The sequence below is a fragment of the Hippoglossus hippoglossus genome, chromosome 14, assembly GCF_009819705.1.
Source record: "Hippoglossus hippoglossus isolate fHipHip1 chromosome 14, fHipHip1.pri, whole genome shotgun sequence".
Lineage (NCBI taxonomy): Eukaryota > Metazoa > Chordata > Actinopteri > Pleuronectiformes > Pleuronectidae > Hippoglossus > Hippoglossus hippoglossus.
In genome coordinates this window covers 19,478,501-19,495,379 of record NC_047164.1, presented here as the reverse complement: position 1 = coordinate 19,495,379, position 16,879 = coordinate 19,478,501, and the positions used below count along the sequence as shown (strand labels likewise).

At 41.8% G+C, this 16,879-nt stretch overlaps 1 protein-coding gene across 2 annotated transcripts in view; it reads left to right on the top strand.

Annotated features, from left to right (window-relative positions):
• The window catches only part of atp2a3 (ATPase sarcoplasmic/endoplasmic reticulum Ca2+ transporting 3), a 47,426-nt gene extending 36,446 nt beyond the window's left edge, over positions 1–10,980 (top strand). Inside the window, exons 12-22 of one of the 2 annotated variants that reach the window (XM_034606173.1) lie at positions 2,303–2,419; positions 2,519–2,737; positions 3,394–3,729; positions 5,096–5,316; positions 5,423–5,625; positions 6,469–6,554; positions 6,822–6,955; positions 7,670–7,787; positions 10,070–10,187; positions 10,360–10,393; positions 10,510–10,980. In XM_034606173.1, coding sequence (XP_034462064.1) covers positions 2,303–2,419; positions 2,519–2,737; positions 3,394–3,729; positions 5,096–5,316; positions 5,423–5,625; positions 6,469–6,554; positions 6,822–6,955; positions 7,670–7,787; positions 10,070–10,187; positions 10,360–10,364 — 1,557 coding nt within the window. In that variant the 3' untranslated portion in view covers positions 10,365–10,393; positions 10,510–10,980. The remainder of the gene's footprint in view (positions 1–2,302; positions 2,420–2,518; positions 2,738–3,393; positions 3,730–5,095; positions 5,317–5,422; positions 5,626–6,468; positions 6,555–6,821; positions 6,956–7,669; positions 7,788–10,069; positions 10,188–10,359; positions 10,394–10,509) is intronic. The other variant, XM_034606172.1, reaches the window with a different exon arrangement.
• The last annotated feature ends 5,899 nt before the right edge of the window (positions 10,981–16,879 follow it).

Below are 16,879 nucleotides of genomic sequence, written 5' to 3'. Positions count from 1 at the left end.
TGTCATTGTTTGTCCAAGATGTTCATATGAGGGACCTGCGTATAAACCAAAGTTTAGAGTAACTGACACATTTCGACTAAGTAATAACAACCACATGTTTACAACTGACAAAAGGAGGTCATGGTTAAGAGGTGACATTGAAGAGTAGTTGCATGTGCTCCACGCCCGGCACATCGCAGCATGAATATACCACTAACACTGAAAATATTCATACTCTCATTATACCAGAGTACAACTGCCATGGTTGTGCACATGGACAGGGGGCGACGTGATGACCCTGTGTACCCCCTCTTTACATATCTGTACAAGATCATGTTTTGCATTAATCATTGTTGCTGCTCTTATCCACAGTGACTTACAATGAGTCAGCAGGTCAGGATTCTGAGTTCTATTAAGTTCTAATAAGACACAAGGTTGTTAACAGGCACATGTTTGACTTCAGGGCGTGAACATGTGATTGTTTGGTTTGAAATGTCACTCTTAAGATATCCGTTATTTTAAACGGATGTTCATATTACAATGTCAAATATCACCAAATGTGCACTGAAAAAATATATTCAGAGATCAGGCAACGGTACCTTTGTATGATAAAAATATTAGTTTGAAACATAGTCGTTACACGCCAACGCAGACATACAAATTAAACAGTCTCCCATATTGTTAAACCTAACTCATTGCATTAACTATGAATGAAAATGGAAACTTAAGTAAAGAAAACATGAAATATAAAATTCTATGAGCATATAATAAAAAACACATGTTCCATACACCACATATTTGTGTAAACACTTGCATTTACTAGATGTATGTAGGGTAAGAAGAAGTAAAAATATAGCTATCTCAACCCACTTCCCTTGTATGGATCTCTTTCTTTTTCAGTCATATTTACTGTATATACCTACACACACCCATGTATACATATAAACCCATATACATAATCAACATGTTGATATTTGTGTTGATCCAGGAGGAGTTGTAGGCTTGCACTCAGATAGATCCAAAGAAGGCAGATTGTTAATAAATGGGCCCCTCAGATAGTATCTCTCTGACGTTATACAAAATGTTTTCAGGTTCAGTCTATGACACAAGCTCATTAATTCAATGCCATAATTACGTTTCTTTTGGAATAACTGGAAAAATATCCTTACATGTTATATTGTTTAAAATGTCATATACAGCTGCTGTAGAGACCATAAGCCTGCCTGTTGCTTTTATTTGAGTTCAGGTCAATTGTGGCTGCAGCTTATCTCAAACAAAGGCATCCTCTATGAGAAGGTGTCAGGTGTATGTGGAAAGTGTTGAGTCTGGGCTGTGTGTGGGAGTAATGCCCCAATGAGATCACTAAGCTGATGTTGGTGTGTCAGTGCAGCCAGTCATTTCCACTGGTTCTGAGCCTTCTCGCTCCACTGTGGATAAAGGTCATTGAAGCCCCTGTTGGTCTCACTTTCAGAAAAGAACAAAGCTCGTCAGTGACGAACACTTTGGAGTCTCACATGAAATGAGCTTTGTGGGGACAGCAAATGTGTTTTGGCCCAGTGCACTGCAGTAATAATAATATGACAATAATATGCGTCCTCAGCAAATTATAGATGAGATTATCGAAACTTTCCAAATCTCATCAGGGCGCAAAATACTTCTTTTTTTTTTTTTTAATTTCTTTTTTTAAAGCGGACAGCCATTTCTTAGCACGTCTTGCCATGTTTGATAGAAACGGCAAGTTTGTCACATTGACAGATTTCCGCCCATCCATCACATGTTAAGACCCCTGGCATGGTGTGTTTACATCCCAGCATCCCAGCTATGTGTTGAGCAGGCAGCATTATCAGTGTTAACCTTTCAGCCTGCATGTGCACTGGGATCAGCATAGACTCCGAACTAGAGGGACACCTACTGGTAGAAAAGGACTTGACACTAAACGCAGATAAAACAGTGTGGAGGGACCTGGCCTGATCTTGTGCAGAATATTGTGTTCCTATAGTAACCCTATTATGATTCACCTTCTCATTATCATTTAGCCATTTTTTTCCTCATATTTCCACTTGTTATTGCTAATCACCCTCAGCCAGGTCTACGCTAACATCAGCTGCTGTTGTTCACATGTGGCAGTCAGATATCCAGACAAGGTGGTTAAGTACTTGGTTTGAAGTGTCAACCTGTCAGCAGCTCAGCCACACTTCTCAGTCACAGCTACCAGCCTGACAGCAGCCCATGGATACTTGCATAACTCAAGCTTTTGACCCTTTTTCACCACTTCTTTCTTCTTCCTCCTCCTTTGTCATCTCTCCCATATCCTCCCCATCAGGTGATCAAACAGCTGATGAAGAAGGAGTTCACCCTGGAGTTCTCCCGTGACCGCAAGTCCATGTCCGTCTACTGCACGCCAGTCAAGCCGGGCTCCCAGAGCAAGATGTTCATCAAGGCATGAATTAATAGTATAACCTCGAACACATAGGACAACATATTCAATTTTCACCATTGTTTTTTATCTCTTGTTGTCCATTACAATCTGTCCCCTCAGGGTGCTCCAGAGAGCGTGATCGAGCGCTGTAAGTACCTACGAGTGGGGACCGGAAAGGTTGCGCTGACACAAGCCCTGCGTGAGCAGCTATTGTCTAGGATCAGGGACTGGGGGACAGGCAGGGACACCCTGCGCTGCCTGGCTCTGGCCACTCATGACACCCCACCACGCAAAGAGAGCATGGACTTGGAGAATTCCAACAAATTTGCAGACTATGAGGTAAAGGAAAACTAAACTAAATCTAAATAAAACTAAATACAAATATTTTTGTATACTTTCTGAATAGCTTTAAGACTGTACCTAGCCTAACTATATACTTAATACGGAGGGGCTGAACCATCCAGAGCCTCGTACACTTTTTTAATTGAATTTTCTAAAGATTGGTCAATGTATTCCTCCCATGTCATCTTTGCTGTTGTCTGTTGTTTGTAGCCACAGTGTCTGTTCTAAACATGCCTGTTTACCTGGCCTGTGGTGATGCTGGTTGCAGCTGTTTAAACTGTAAAAGTGACCCATGACAAAGTTAAGACCAGCTGCAGGAAGAACCCAGAAGCTCCAGCACATGTTTATTCAAAGTTTAGTTAAGCTTGAGTGTGTGTGTGAAGCCAATCAGATGAACGGTTCTCAAGATATACGAGCCATATACAGACAGAGATTTCTGGAATTAGTCGACAGTCGGGTAGGTAGTTAGGTGGGTTGGTGGGTCAATTGATTGAATCTCCATCCCCCTAAAGAAGGAGGCTTTACACTTGTTTTTTCTCCCCTTGAACATTTTAATTCCTTGTTTTTAGCAGCAAAACAAATAGAAATGTGGTAAATTCAGTTATAGGTACAATTCTGTGCAACTTAACCCCCCCTTTCTTTTCTCCCTTCAGTTGGGTCTCACGTTTGTTGGTTGCGTTGGCATGCTGGACCCGCCCAGGTCGGAGGTGATCGGCGCAATCAAACTGTGCAACGAGGCCGGCATTCGCGTCATCATGATCACGGGAGACAACAAGGGCACAGCTGTGGCCATCTGCAGACGAATCGGCATCTTCGGGGAGGAGGAGGACGTGATGGGGAAGGCCTACACGGGCCGCGAGTTTGACGATCTTCCACTGGACGAGCAGAGAGAAGCCGTCAAAAGGGCGCGGTGCTTCGCCCGTGTCGAGCCGGCTCATAAGTCTAAGATCGTCGGATTCCTGCAGTCATTCGATGAGATTACCGCCATGGTGAGGACAGGGGGTGATGCAACTCACTCAACTCAGAGCTCAAATGAGTCCCACCCACCCACTTCAATTTACAGACACTTGTTAATGCATTCTGCAAATACACACATTATCCTCTTTGTCACACATGTCTTTTATTTTCTAGCAAGGCAAAATGCTTTTTCTCCTTCCTCCACCTGTGTGTGGTGTGAACAGGATGCATGAGTAGAGGCCAGCGAGGCTTGTCATGTTCTCTCTGAAGCTGCTCTCTCTGACACTGCAATCTAGAGCTGTCATCTCTGGCCCGCTCTGCTGCCCCCCCCCCCCATCGCACACATCTCAGAAGAGGGGATGATGGGAGGGAGGGAGGGAAACTATAATTTCACCATTTGCCTGTCAAGACAGACTTCAGCAGTCACCACAGTCTAAAGCTACTCCAGGCCCCGTTACGACAGATCAGTATCTCCATCTTCCTCAGCTTTGACTTATTCCTGTCTGGACTTTGCATAATGAGGTAGCAGTTTTGAGCCAGTGTTAGTTTGTTAGACTCATCACTGTTTAAAGAATAATCTGCTCCAAAAATGAAAATTTTGAATTAAAAAAGTAAGGAACTCGCATATAAAGCAGTAATGATTTCAGTTTAGTTTTTTCTGTCACAAGATTATATGATAAGCTGTTCCTATATTGATATTGTCGAGGATATTCAAAGTTGACAAAGCAGCACAAGGAAATAGCAGCACATGGGGAAAATGTAGTAAGAAATAAAAATAGGAATTGAAACAAAATCTATAATAAAAAAGATAAAAATAGAAACACTTTATACAATATGGGGCTGTTTTATAAGTGTGCAGTAGAAAGATGTAATTGTGAAATTTGTCAAAAATTCTCTGTAATATGCAATATACAGTATGTGCAGCACTATGTGCAGTACTTTCTTGGATAATGGATATAAGTCTTAGACTCTGGGTGATGTGTTGTTATGCAGTCGGATGGCCGATGGCACAAAGGAGCCCCCCCACATGCTTTAAGGCATGGATTAAAGGGATAGTTCACTGAAAAATTTTAATTGACTCATTATCTACTCACCACTATGCCGATGGAGGGGTGGGTGAAGTGTTTGAGTCCACAAAATCTCCCACTGTGGCGGGACACCTCAACACTGGTTTATGAGAAAATTCTGATCCATAGAAAATGTCCCTCTGATCTTTTTAAAGTAGTACCAGAACATATCATCATGTTTAGAGTTGGTGTTGCAGCCTCAGAAAATAGTTCGGAAAGAATCTTTTAATTCACATAAGTGGTTTTTTTTGTTTATTTATCAGGAATTGAAACATAACCTTGTGTCTCTGATTCTGCATTAATGATACAAGTCCTTCCCTTCATGTCGCAGACAGGAGATGGTGTGAATGACGCCCCGGCCCTGAAGAAAGCGGAGATCGGCATCGCCATGGGCTCGGGAACCGCGGTAGCCAAGTCGGCGTCTGAGATGGTGCTGTCTGACGATAACTTCTCCACCATCGTGGCTGCCGTGGAGGAGGGCAGAGCCATCTACAACAACATGAAGCAGTTCATCAGATACCTCATCTCCTCTAACGTGGGGGAGGTCGTCTGGTGAGGAAAACGGGGAAACACCCAGTTAGAGTTTGTCAAGCAGACTTCACCTTCAGTCTGACCTCCTCGGCTGACGTTTGCGTGTCTCCTCTTTGTCCATCTCCAGCATCTTCCTGACCGCCATCCTGGGTCTCCCCGAAGCTTTGATTCCAGTGCAGCTGCTGTGGGTTAATCTGGTGACCGACGGCCTGCCCGCCACCGCCCTGGGCTTTAACCCTCCAGACCTGGACATCATGGACAAACCACCCCGCAACCCAAAGGAGCCTCTCATCTCTGGCTGGCTCTTCTTCAGATACCTGGCTATTGGAGGTAATATCACTGATAATCAGTGACTCCGGCATCACGTAAACAGGTCTCCAGTTAAATGATGGATGTTTAGGCAGTAGAAGGGTATAAACCACATTCCTGCAATGTCATGGCAGCTTATATTTATATGGGCTTTTCCAGTATTAAGAAATGCTGCGACTCACTGGAAGGCTATAGCTATGCATCATGATATTCTAGCGTAAAGAGGCAGCCTCTGGTTCTGTCCAATTTAAAGCTCCAAACCACTGAAGTTAATATCCCCTGAAGCTGTGATTTGTTTTCTACCCTTTGCACAAACATCTTGCAGTGACATCATATTATAACTCACCTACAGTCCAGCATAGTAACAAGTTGAGGTATAATATTATTTGCAGTGACGGATCTAGGATTTTTCTAAATCAGGGACCGTAAAAGGGCCACAATTCACACAGAGGGGCCAACAACATGTCCAACATCGATGAACAATTACTGATTCAGTAAAGTGCACATTTAAGTAATTCCTTGTTTACCTTTAGCTCTATAGCTCTGAGCAAAACAGCACAACGTTGAACATATTTTGAAATTTGTTTCTTGTTTAAGCACATTTTGTATTTCAAAAAAGATTAGAAAATAAAAAATCAGAACAAATTGTCATATTAATTGTAAGTGAGTGACTAGTTTATTTTTAAAATAAGACTAATGGCAGGACAGGGGCACATCAGGGGCCAATCAGATTTCAGCTGGAGTCAGTGCCCCCCTTTCCCCTCCCATGGATCCGCCCCTGACTATTTGACTCAATTTTCTGATCTATCTGTGAAATGTGTGAAGTGACATCTGGTGATCACGTATGTCTCTGACTTCCTGTAGGATATGTGGGTCTTGGAACGGTGGGCGCTGCCACATGGTGGTACCTGTATGATGATGACGGCCCACAAGTAACTTTCTATCAGCTGGTGAGTTGCAAGACATTTTTCAGCTGAGTCGGCCTTGTTGTCTTCTCTACATCCGCTCCTGTTGGACTCAGTGATGCTCGGGGATCCCAGCTGTGTACAGAAATAGAAAGAGATGCAAGACCCCGGTGGTTTGATTGCACACAGGGCAGGAACGGGGCCAAACGTTCTGCAGCTGTTCTGAGCTCCATCAAACCAGGTCAATGAGGTCCTGGTGACACACATGCACACACTCGCACTAACACACCCTTTTTCTGTCTCTCTCTACAGAGGCATTTCATGCAGTGTTCTGAGGACAACCCCTTGTTCAAAGGCATAGACTGCGAGGTGTTTGAATCCCGCTACCCCACAACGATGGCCCTGTCTGTGCTGGTCACTATTGAAATGTTCAACTCACTCAACAGGTCAGTCATCTTATGTTAGGATGTTGAGGTAAACAGATCTGTAACGTCACAGCTGTCGGCTAGAAGAGACACTGTCATCCAACCAAACAGCCTGATGGATAACAGCACACTTTTACCATGCTATAAAAAAACACGTCTATCACAAGCATCCATCCCATTCTCTGCTAGATGACTTCATGTTGCTGTTTATAAAGACCATATTTTTAATATGCTGCATTTGGTGGATGTGGCAAATGAATCAGGCTCGGGTCACACATCTTAAGAAATGGAATAATGCCTTTTTTGAGGAGACAGGAAATAAAAGGAACAGTGGTGTGAGGGGAAAACTCCATGTGTTTTTGCCAGGAACGCTCATGGAGCAAGTCTGTCAGTAGCTCCCTATAGAAACAAATTCTAATGTCTCACTTAGGAAAGAATCTGAGAGAGGGAAGGTTAAAATAAAGGAGTGTCTGACCAGTGAAAGTGCATTTTATCCGAAACCAAGAGGGGACACTTGTTTTCGTGGTTGCTAGAAGGAGGGAGACTTGTTGTTATGATGCATTTTGTGACATTTAGAGACAAACTACTCTAATTAAATGTGAACTTATCTCACATGTAATTGTTCTATGAGAAATGAATGAAATCCGTGAGCTTGCCAGAATATTCTTGTTTGATCTTGGCAACACGAGCTGAACTGTCAACATATTTTGATCTATGACAACTTCTCCCTGACAGTTTGTCTGAGAACCAGTCTCTGATCAGGATGCCTCCCTGGGTCAACATCTGGCTGCTGGGAGCCATCATCCTCTCCCTCTCCCTCCACTTCTTAATCCTCTATGTGGAGCCTCTGCCGGTGAGTACACAGGGCAGTCGTTTGGATAGGTGAAAGGGACTGTGCAGCTGCCACTGAGCCTAATTTAGATCGTAAAAATACATATACTGATAATATCCATATGTCATGTTTTTAAAGCAAATTTGTGTTGTGTCTATAGACATAAAATGCCTTGAGAAAAAAAGTATGGTGGCCCTGAAAGTTCAATTCACTTCGACTCTGAATCACTTCTTTGGTCTGGACCTTCAGACTTTTCAGTTTAATCTGAATGGAAATAACAAGTGTGAAAGGTGCCTCTGACTATGATCCAGGCCAACAGACCAAAATTGTATCCAACCAAAAAAGGTGGTCTCTGTTTATATTAAATGAGCCATGGTTTGGTTCGTTTGCAGAGTGTACATTTTGGGGGGGGGATACTTTGGACAGAGGAACGAAGAGGAAGTGGCTCTCAGGATTGCTTGTAGTCATAATACTTCCATATAAGTAGTTTTTGCCTTCAACGATGTAGGCGTATTTTTGAACTGCAACAAAGTCCATTTTTCTGGTAGTAAAACTATAATGATATTCGAGTGGCAAATAAATTCAAGAAATGAACAGATTCATTCATTTTCTCCATTCAAACAGAAAGACAACTTTTTTTATTTGCACTTCTTTCAAAAAGGTTAGTCAATACAGTAGTTGAACTGACAACACGCCAACATCAAACCAAGCCCGTCTACAGACCAATCAGTGTCAAGTGTATAGACGCAGCCCTGAGATAACTGCAAATGGGAAAAACCTCTTTATTAACACGTGCAGCATTTAGAAAAAACTGCACAATGAGAAAACAGCCCAATACAGACAACACTCCCAAGTCGCCCAAAACTGGAGTTATTATGACCGTATGTTCGTTCTTCACTGATCACATTTGTATAGATTGAAAATATCAGTAACACTTTATATAGGGGAACACATATTAACCATTAACTAGTTGCTTATTAGCATGCATATTAGTAGCATATTGGCTATTTATTAGTCATTATAAAGCACTAATTAATGCCTTATTCTGCATTACCTTATTTTGCATAAACTATAAAGTGAGGTTTTGCTCATAACTAATTCACTAGTAGTTTGACACGTATTAACCCACACAGGTTCCCTATTCTAAAGTTGCCTCTTCTTCACACCTAGTAAATCCATTGTAGCACAAAACTACTGCAAATAACAGATGCTATTCCTAAGTGATGGGTTACCTTGAAAAAAATGGTTTACTAAGATGCACAGGTTGTAGAAGAACAAAGTCAGCACAAGTAGTTATATCTCCATTATTAATGGACCACTTTTCAAACATATCTATTAAAAGGTTTTTTCAAGTTTCTTCAAGGCTAAGCACAAATGTACTGCCTAAACGTCCTGTATACATTTCAGCAGACAGCTTTTTGGTGTGTAAAGAAGCACACAGATTTTCAACCATTTCTCTATACATTTGTTGCAAAACCTCGCTTTAGAATGGGGAACATGTTCTGAGTAAGAAAGACTTAATTTACTGAGCAAAGCATATTAAGATTGTAATTCATGTACAACAACTTCCTTACTTATCATCAATAAGCAGTAATTAGGAGGTTATTGAGGGAAAACTGTTAGTTAATGGGCTAGTAGTTGTAGAATAAGGTCATGCAGGATAAGGCATTAAAAGTGTTTTATAATGAATAATAAAGAGCCAATATGCTACTCATATGCATGCTAATAAGCAACTAGTTAATGGTTAATATGTGTTCCCTAATATAAAATATCAATACCGTGAAGAACCACTCAGAAAAATACTTTTGAAATGAGTCACAGGGATTAGGAATTTGAGTTAGTCTCCATGGAAACACATGAGGGTTTAAAAATCCCATCTCACAGCTCATTTCATCCCCTCCTGGTCCGGCACAGGGCTCAGTCTGCAAGTGTGGGCACCGTGAAACCTTTGATTCAGGCCAAACAAGAGACGTTTCCAGAGGTTTCTGAATATGTTTGGTGTGTTTATCATGTTTTAGTGTTGCCTGGAAACGTATGTTGTTTTAACTAATTTCCCTGTTTTGTGCAACATCAGCATTTGTTGTGTTTTCTGCATCTGTAGCGTGTTTCCTTATCTACAGTGTGTTTCCATGCTGTAGCGGGTTTCTATGTCTGTAGCGCGTTTCAACATCTGTAGAATTTTCTGTTTCTGAACTGTTTATGCCTGTTAGAATGTTCATTCATTCTTAGATTTCCTTGTGTTTTCTTACAGAAAATGCTTCATTGCACATTGTCTCTAACATCTGATTCCCTCTGTCCTTCAGTTGATCTTCCAGGTGACCCCCCTGTGCTGGGCCCAGTGGATCGTGGTCTTGAAGATTTCCATCCCGGTCATTCTCCTTGATGAGGTGCTGAAATATATCTCCAGGAACCATCTAGAAGGTATGTTGAGTCCTTTTTTCCCCCACTTTTCCAATAAATCAACCCATACATCATCTGGTTTTATGTATCTGAAGCTTATTAAAATCAATAAATAGTTGCGTTGACCTTCAGAATTGACCTTTACTAACTCGTCTCCTCTGCTCTTTTTCTCCTTCCTGTATTTCTTATTCAGCCTAAATTCTTTCTATCTCACCTTCTGTGAAAAGGTACTTTTATTTCCAATCTCTTCATTCCTTATCTGTCCTGTAGAAACTAACAGCTGTAGACTAACCACACTAGTCACTGGTCCCTAAATTCTCTGTTTTCATTTTGTGTTTTTCAGTTGATGAGGACAAGAAATATCGGAGGAGATGGCAGCTGAACTAAGACCTCTCCCTCAACACACTCACTCAGTTAGACACGCGCTCGCCCTCTTCCCTTTATGAGCTAGGAAATCTTCCTCTCCCCTTGTCCTCGTTCCCCCGACTCCTGCATGTCCGTCAAACCACCACTAGAGATGAGCAGGGTTTGCATGAGTGCAAGAAAGAGCGAGCGTGTGTGTGTGTTCCTGCGAGCATGGCTTTGTACAAGTGTGTGAGGAGTTGAACTGCGTGCGTGTGTGTGCGTGTGCGTGTGCGTGCGTGTGCGTGCGTGTGCGTGTGTGTGTGTGAGAGAGAACAGGCAGATGCAGGACTGTCTTTAGCTGTGAGAGTGAGAAACAACTGCAAAAAAAGGGAAAAAAAATAGATAAACTGCCCAGGGCTCTGCTTTTTAAAGATTTCTGCTCATTGTTTGTTTTTTTTGACTGTACAGTACAAACATAGTGGTGCAGTAACTGGACTTTGGGGAGGGAAGGAGACAGAGGACAGGGGGATGGATTTTGTTAATAGTGGGTCGGAGGGGAGTGGGTTTGAAATCGGCACAGACTGAAAGAGAGATGGAGAGGTGAAGCTCGCTGTGGAGAAGAGACTGGTGTACGCACTGGCAAGAGAAGAACATCGGCAAGAATGTTAGACCAGTGAAGAGAGCCATCATACGTGTGTGTCCATAGGAGTGTTGTATCTCATGGTACCCCCCCCCCCCAGCCTCCGGCAACCCACACCACTGGCGGTGGATTTCCAGCTGTGCAGGAGCACGGCATCATCAGCACGACACAATCGTATTTTTGGCCTAATCTGCTCCAGCTCTGCTCCTTCAACGCCCTTTGCTCTCACCGCATAAGAACTCCCGTTGATTGTATTTCATGCAGACTTACTCTCCTTTTGCCCATCTTGCCGTCTCGCTTTACCGCTCTCTGTCGAGGTGGCAGCTGTGGGCCCGCCCCCTCTCCCGGGGGTCACAACATTAACCTGGCTCTCGAGTCGGTGTGTGGAGGTGTCGACCCCCCCCCCCCCCCCCCCCCCACCCGCCCACCCACCCACCCACCACCACCACCACCTAAAGGTGTGAATAGCTTTACGCTTCCTCCGGCTCTTTCTTTTCGAGGGGCTGAGGTCAGCTCACACAACAAACAAACACAAAAATAAAAGAAAAAGAAATAAAAAATGTTAGTAGTGTAGTTGTCAGCCTCACTTTGACATCCATCTGCTGTGCTGTCAGACATCTAAAGTAAAGGTGGACCTGAGCATTTTGTGCAGAATACCTTACAATACAATACCATGTACCTTTAATTTCAAGTTAGTTATTTCGAACCCTGCAGCAGTGCTAAGGTGTGTGTGTGTGTGCAAGCCTTACTTGAATTGATTTGACTTGACAGGATTTTCAGTCACGGTAGATGTTGATAAAGTAAGTTAAGAAAATGACAACTGCTTGATTGTCTCGCTTATGTACTCGACACATCCAACATCCATGCCTTATACAGCTCACTGCACCTCCACATTGAATATGTGGTCCAAATGAATGTGTTCCTGCTATAGCCTTTAATTACCTTTGTACTGCCGCCACTCCTGATAGTGATAACAGACTCTGAATGTCCTCCTGGACTGAGGCGTGTTCAATAGGAAACCTTTTTTTCTCTCTCGTGCTTTGTGCGCTGCTCCTCCTGCTCTTTCAGTGCTTTAGCGCTCCTCACTTGGGTATTGTTTTGTAATTAATAAATAATAATGTATTTGACTGAATGAACCCACGGTGGTGTGGATTGTGTCTCAAAGTCTTAATTAAGGGTCTTGTGTTGGGCCCTGGCGCTCTGTGGACTGGGTCGGGGGTGTTTCTTGGTCTTATCTTGCCTCCGCAAAGGAGAGGAGAGTGTGTGCACATTTAAAAAATAAAAAATAAAAAAACGTTGTAAAGGTGCTGGATGAAAAAGATCTCACTGTATCATCTGCTTCCTGTATAGTTCATTTGATCATAGACGTCTAAAGTTGCGATTATTAGTTCATTGAAAAAATGGCACCTATCTCTCATTACAGTAAATATTATTTTGCTGGTCACACAAAACAGGACATTGTGCTCAGCTATATGATAACAGGCATTTTCACAGTTTTCTATGGTGATTTGGTTGATAAGGTTGATTTACTGAGAAAAGAAAAGGGGATGCAAAGAATATGTTGTGGCCCTGCTTTACTGCAGCTGTAGCCTCATGTAGATCTGGACAATTTGTTTTTTAAGTCATCAAACCAGGAGTTATTGACACAGTGTGCAGACCTTTATTCTTTTTCGAACCTATTTTTTGCTTCCAGTCCTTATTTCAATAAGCGGTGCTCATTTCACGGTGTAAAATCTAAAGGCAAATCCATTCTTAAAATCTTCGACAGCCTGATATTGCTTACAGTACATTCTATTTTGTCGTTTGGTGATTTTCTTACATCAGGAGAACTAGCCGAACCTTTTGGTGGGACATCATGGAGTCCAGATATTTCCACGTCCATCTGGGGAAGATAAACAACAACACATCCCCAGAAACAAATACCCTGATTCTGAAATATTTTGAACAGCACCAATAACCTAGAGTAAGGATTTAAAGGTGGACTTATTCCTTTAATGTTATTCCAGAAGTGTTTTTTTTAATTATACTTGCCATAAACAGTGGTGACTTTTTCAATTCATCATTATTATTTTCACCACTGTGACAATGTGGCACCTCTGTCCCGACCAGCAGACCACCCGTCCCTGTCCCAGCTCTCCACGGCTCTGTAACATTCTGGCACTATAGGTCTGTATAGCCTTGTTCTTTACTACTGAATCCTCAACTCTGTACAGAAGAGGAGAATATGATCGCATGGAACCCTTTTACTGTAATAATAACCTATACAGCATATATTAATTAGTTTTTTTTTGATAACTTGCGTCATTGAAATCAACTTACCGACCACAGAGAGACTTCCAAAAAAAAAACATTTTTTATTTTTGCTTTGAGCACGTTTTTCTTTATGTTTTTTTTGTTGAATATTAAAGCTGTTTCTTCATTGTTCCCGTTTGGTTTTTACAGTTTCTGGGGTTTTTGTGTCTTTTACTGTAGGGATAAAAGAATCTGATGTTATCATGTTAAAGATAGACAAGAATCACGCTTACGCTAATCAATGATGAGGACGCTGATCTTTTCAGTGATAATTGTCCAGTGTGAGAATGTTCAGGAACTTGTGAATGAACTGTGTCTGGTTTACACTGATGCGATAAGCAGTGATGATTCCTGGCTTATGAAGTTTTACGACTGTACATTGAAGGGTTTGGTGTGGATGCAGGCTCTGGAGACCTGCGACAATCCAGCATGGCTCTCCGTCAATCTACCATCAATAAATCAATAACCCCCCCTCACTAACAGTGTTGGAGTGATCAGTTTCATATCAGTAACATTTAAATAGTATAGTTCCTTTTGTCTTCGTGTGTACAGACAAGTAAACAGTCTCTAGAGCCTGAGTTCCACCTCTGAGAAATTAAAAGGATTCTCTGTATTGCCTTGTTAATATTAATTGTGGACACATAATTTTATAAATGACAAAGACGTGGAAATAAAGATTATTTATCTTGTTATTTATTCAGAGTCTGTGTCATTTTTTTTTTTTTAATGTATTTTGACACTGGGATATTTTGAGCTTCAACCAAAGAAATGCTATTGTCCCCAGTGGAAACTATTGTGTGGTTTATCTTTAAAATAACCAGCAAGTTGTTTTTATGATGTAATTTGTTGTTGCTTTGCTGATTGTAAATGAAGTTCCATTCAGGGGATTCAGTCTTGGATCAATTGAAACCTGGCCACATTTAATAAAGTGGTCTGCATATTTGGACACCAGGCAGGGTGGGTGGGCAAAACACTTTTTTTGTTCTTGTTAGAAATTGGGTTATGCAAGTGACAATTTTTCTCCTTAATTGTAATGCAGAGCAGCAAACAAAACATCTAGTTTTATATATACACAGTTACACACACACACCAAACGCCCTCTTGTACTTGTATCTTAGCAAAGACATTCTCTGGTATAATGCACTCCTAAACCATCACAACTAAATGCCTAACCCTTAAGGCTAATATGAATATTAAGGCTAAAACACTGATATATTACTTCTCCAAACAGGTTTAAATGACCAAAGTACAATCTGGCGATAGATAGTTAATCTTACAATCAGTAACATACTGAAACACAGTTTTCTCCACTATTCCAAAAAATGTTTTATAAAATCCCCTTCTGTTAAGTGAGTTTCCAGTTCAGTCAAATCATTCACATTCTGACACACGGGCAGTTTTATACAACAGATTAATCCTAGTTCTGTTTGGTTAATTCAAGACGCACCGCTTTTCGAAAATAGAGTCAAAGCTTTTATATATGAATGAGTGAATGTTTACTGAATAGAAATAGATTTCTCTCTTCTACTGTGAGCAGCAGTCATTTAAAAACTTCATCCATGGAGGAAAAACTGTAGTGCATTGACGCATTTCGCCCAGCAGGGGGAGATATACACCACCTGTCCTATATGTATAATTCCACAGTAACAAGTGCCCCATCCTTTACAAGAAGAAGTATTTACTTTAAACTATTTATATTAGAGCATAATATGAACTGGTTGTGTTTTGTAACACGATGCTGACACAGACGGGACAGAGCGGCTCAACTGACAGGAAATGTATCTTCTCCTTCACATTTGAACAGGACAAATGGAGAAGTTTTTATTTTATTTCATTACATAAATGACCAACCCAGCCATTATAACCATGTTTTGCTCTTACTACATGGAAATAGAAACTACACAGTGCAATGCTCATGCTGCCACTGCTCTCACGTGTGACACACGCCCTCTCCAGGGGAAGCTCCTGGCGTGACGGTGGGATCCCAGGGGCTGCGGTGAGAGGAGAAGAGAATCTCATTAGTATTAGGCCGCTGTTTCCACCCTGAACCCCAGAGGGACGCTGGATAGGGAGAGTCAGCATTGTCCCAATGAAACACACAGGCCTGCTGGGAAAACATGAGCAATATGAACTAATGGAAAGGTCACACGTGGGGGACAAAGGTGTCAGGAATAGAATAGTTTTTTTCTTTTCTGTGCTAAACTTTAATTGAAGTGGTTTCTGTGTCTTTTTCCTGTGGCTGATTTTGTCCCAGCAGGAACACTGCCTGTGACCATGGGGTGCACGATTTGCTCTGATTAAATTGGATGTTCTGCTCAAACCACAGCAACCTATGAGTGGTACTCCAAAAGCACAAAGCATGAGAAGTGCCAGGAGCATTTATTGTTTGGCAACGAGTATCTTTTATATGAGCCCCTGGACTTTGTGCAGGTGAAATAACAAGGACCCCAGGAGCGTCATCTGAGCACATGAATGACAACAACAAAATCAATGCATAAATTACAAGCACACACAAAGGCTAAACTGAAATGAGCAGCTCAAATGTCAAACCAGGATAAAACTCTACCCCAAGCCGGGCTCGCGGATGATCTTTGATAAGGATCCTGCACGCGATGCCTACATCAAACCACTCTGATGTGGCCTCTCTGAGGTGCACATACAAGGCCGGGCTGTGGCCCATTTGCTCTGTGACTCACATGAGAACAAGCGGAGGCTGCTTGCTGTGCGTTGTGCTCTGCGGAGACACGCGACCAGAAAACTGCCTTGAGACAAACGAGGGCCGGAAGAGACTTTAAATACGGGGGGTGATTTTTACTGTGAGGGAGGACATTCTGCCCCTTATCCCGGGGTGTCAGCCTGTGTTGTGCTGCGAGGCTGAAGCTGTTGCCAAGAAACTCAATGAACTTGCGATGAACTTCCCCCACGGCTGCCACAGGGAAGAGAAAGTACGCTCAGGGGCTGCAGCACCCATTAGAAGCACACTTTCCTTTGTCCACCACTTACTGCAGGTTTAAAGTGTCATAAACTGTGCAGTGTTTACAGTGGACTGTAGGTTAAAGCATGTTGTAAAAGATACAGTAAATTGACTCACTCATAACAACATAGAAAATTTGGGGTATTTCTACATTTGTTTCATGCCAGGTGAATATTGCACTTTGTTACAGCACTACATTTATATTTGGCAGCTGTTGTTTCCAATACAAGATGATTCTACATTCATATACACACATACAAACAGACACATACAAATACACATATGAATGCATACACATACATATATACATACACATACACATGCACATATACACATATGTATACATACACACATTCCTATTCATATATACATATCAAAAACATATGAAGCTTATAGAATATGAAACTTGTATCCCAATAGTCTGTATACAGTAATTAGAAACAATTTATAAACTAGAAAATA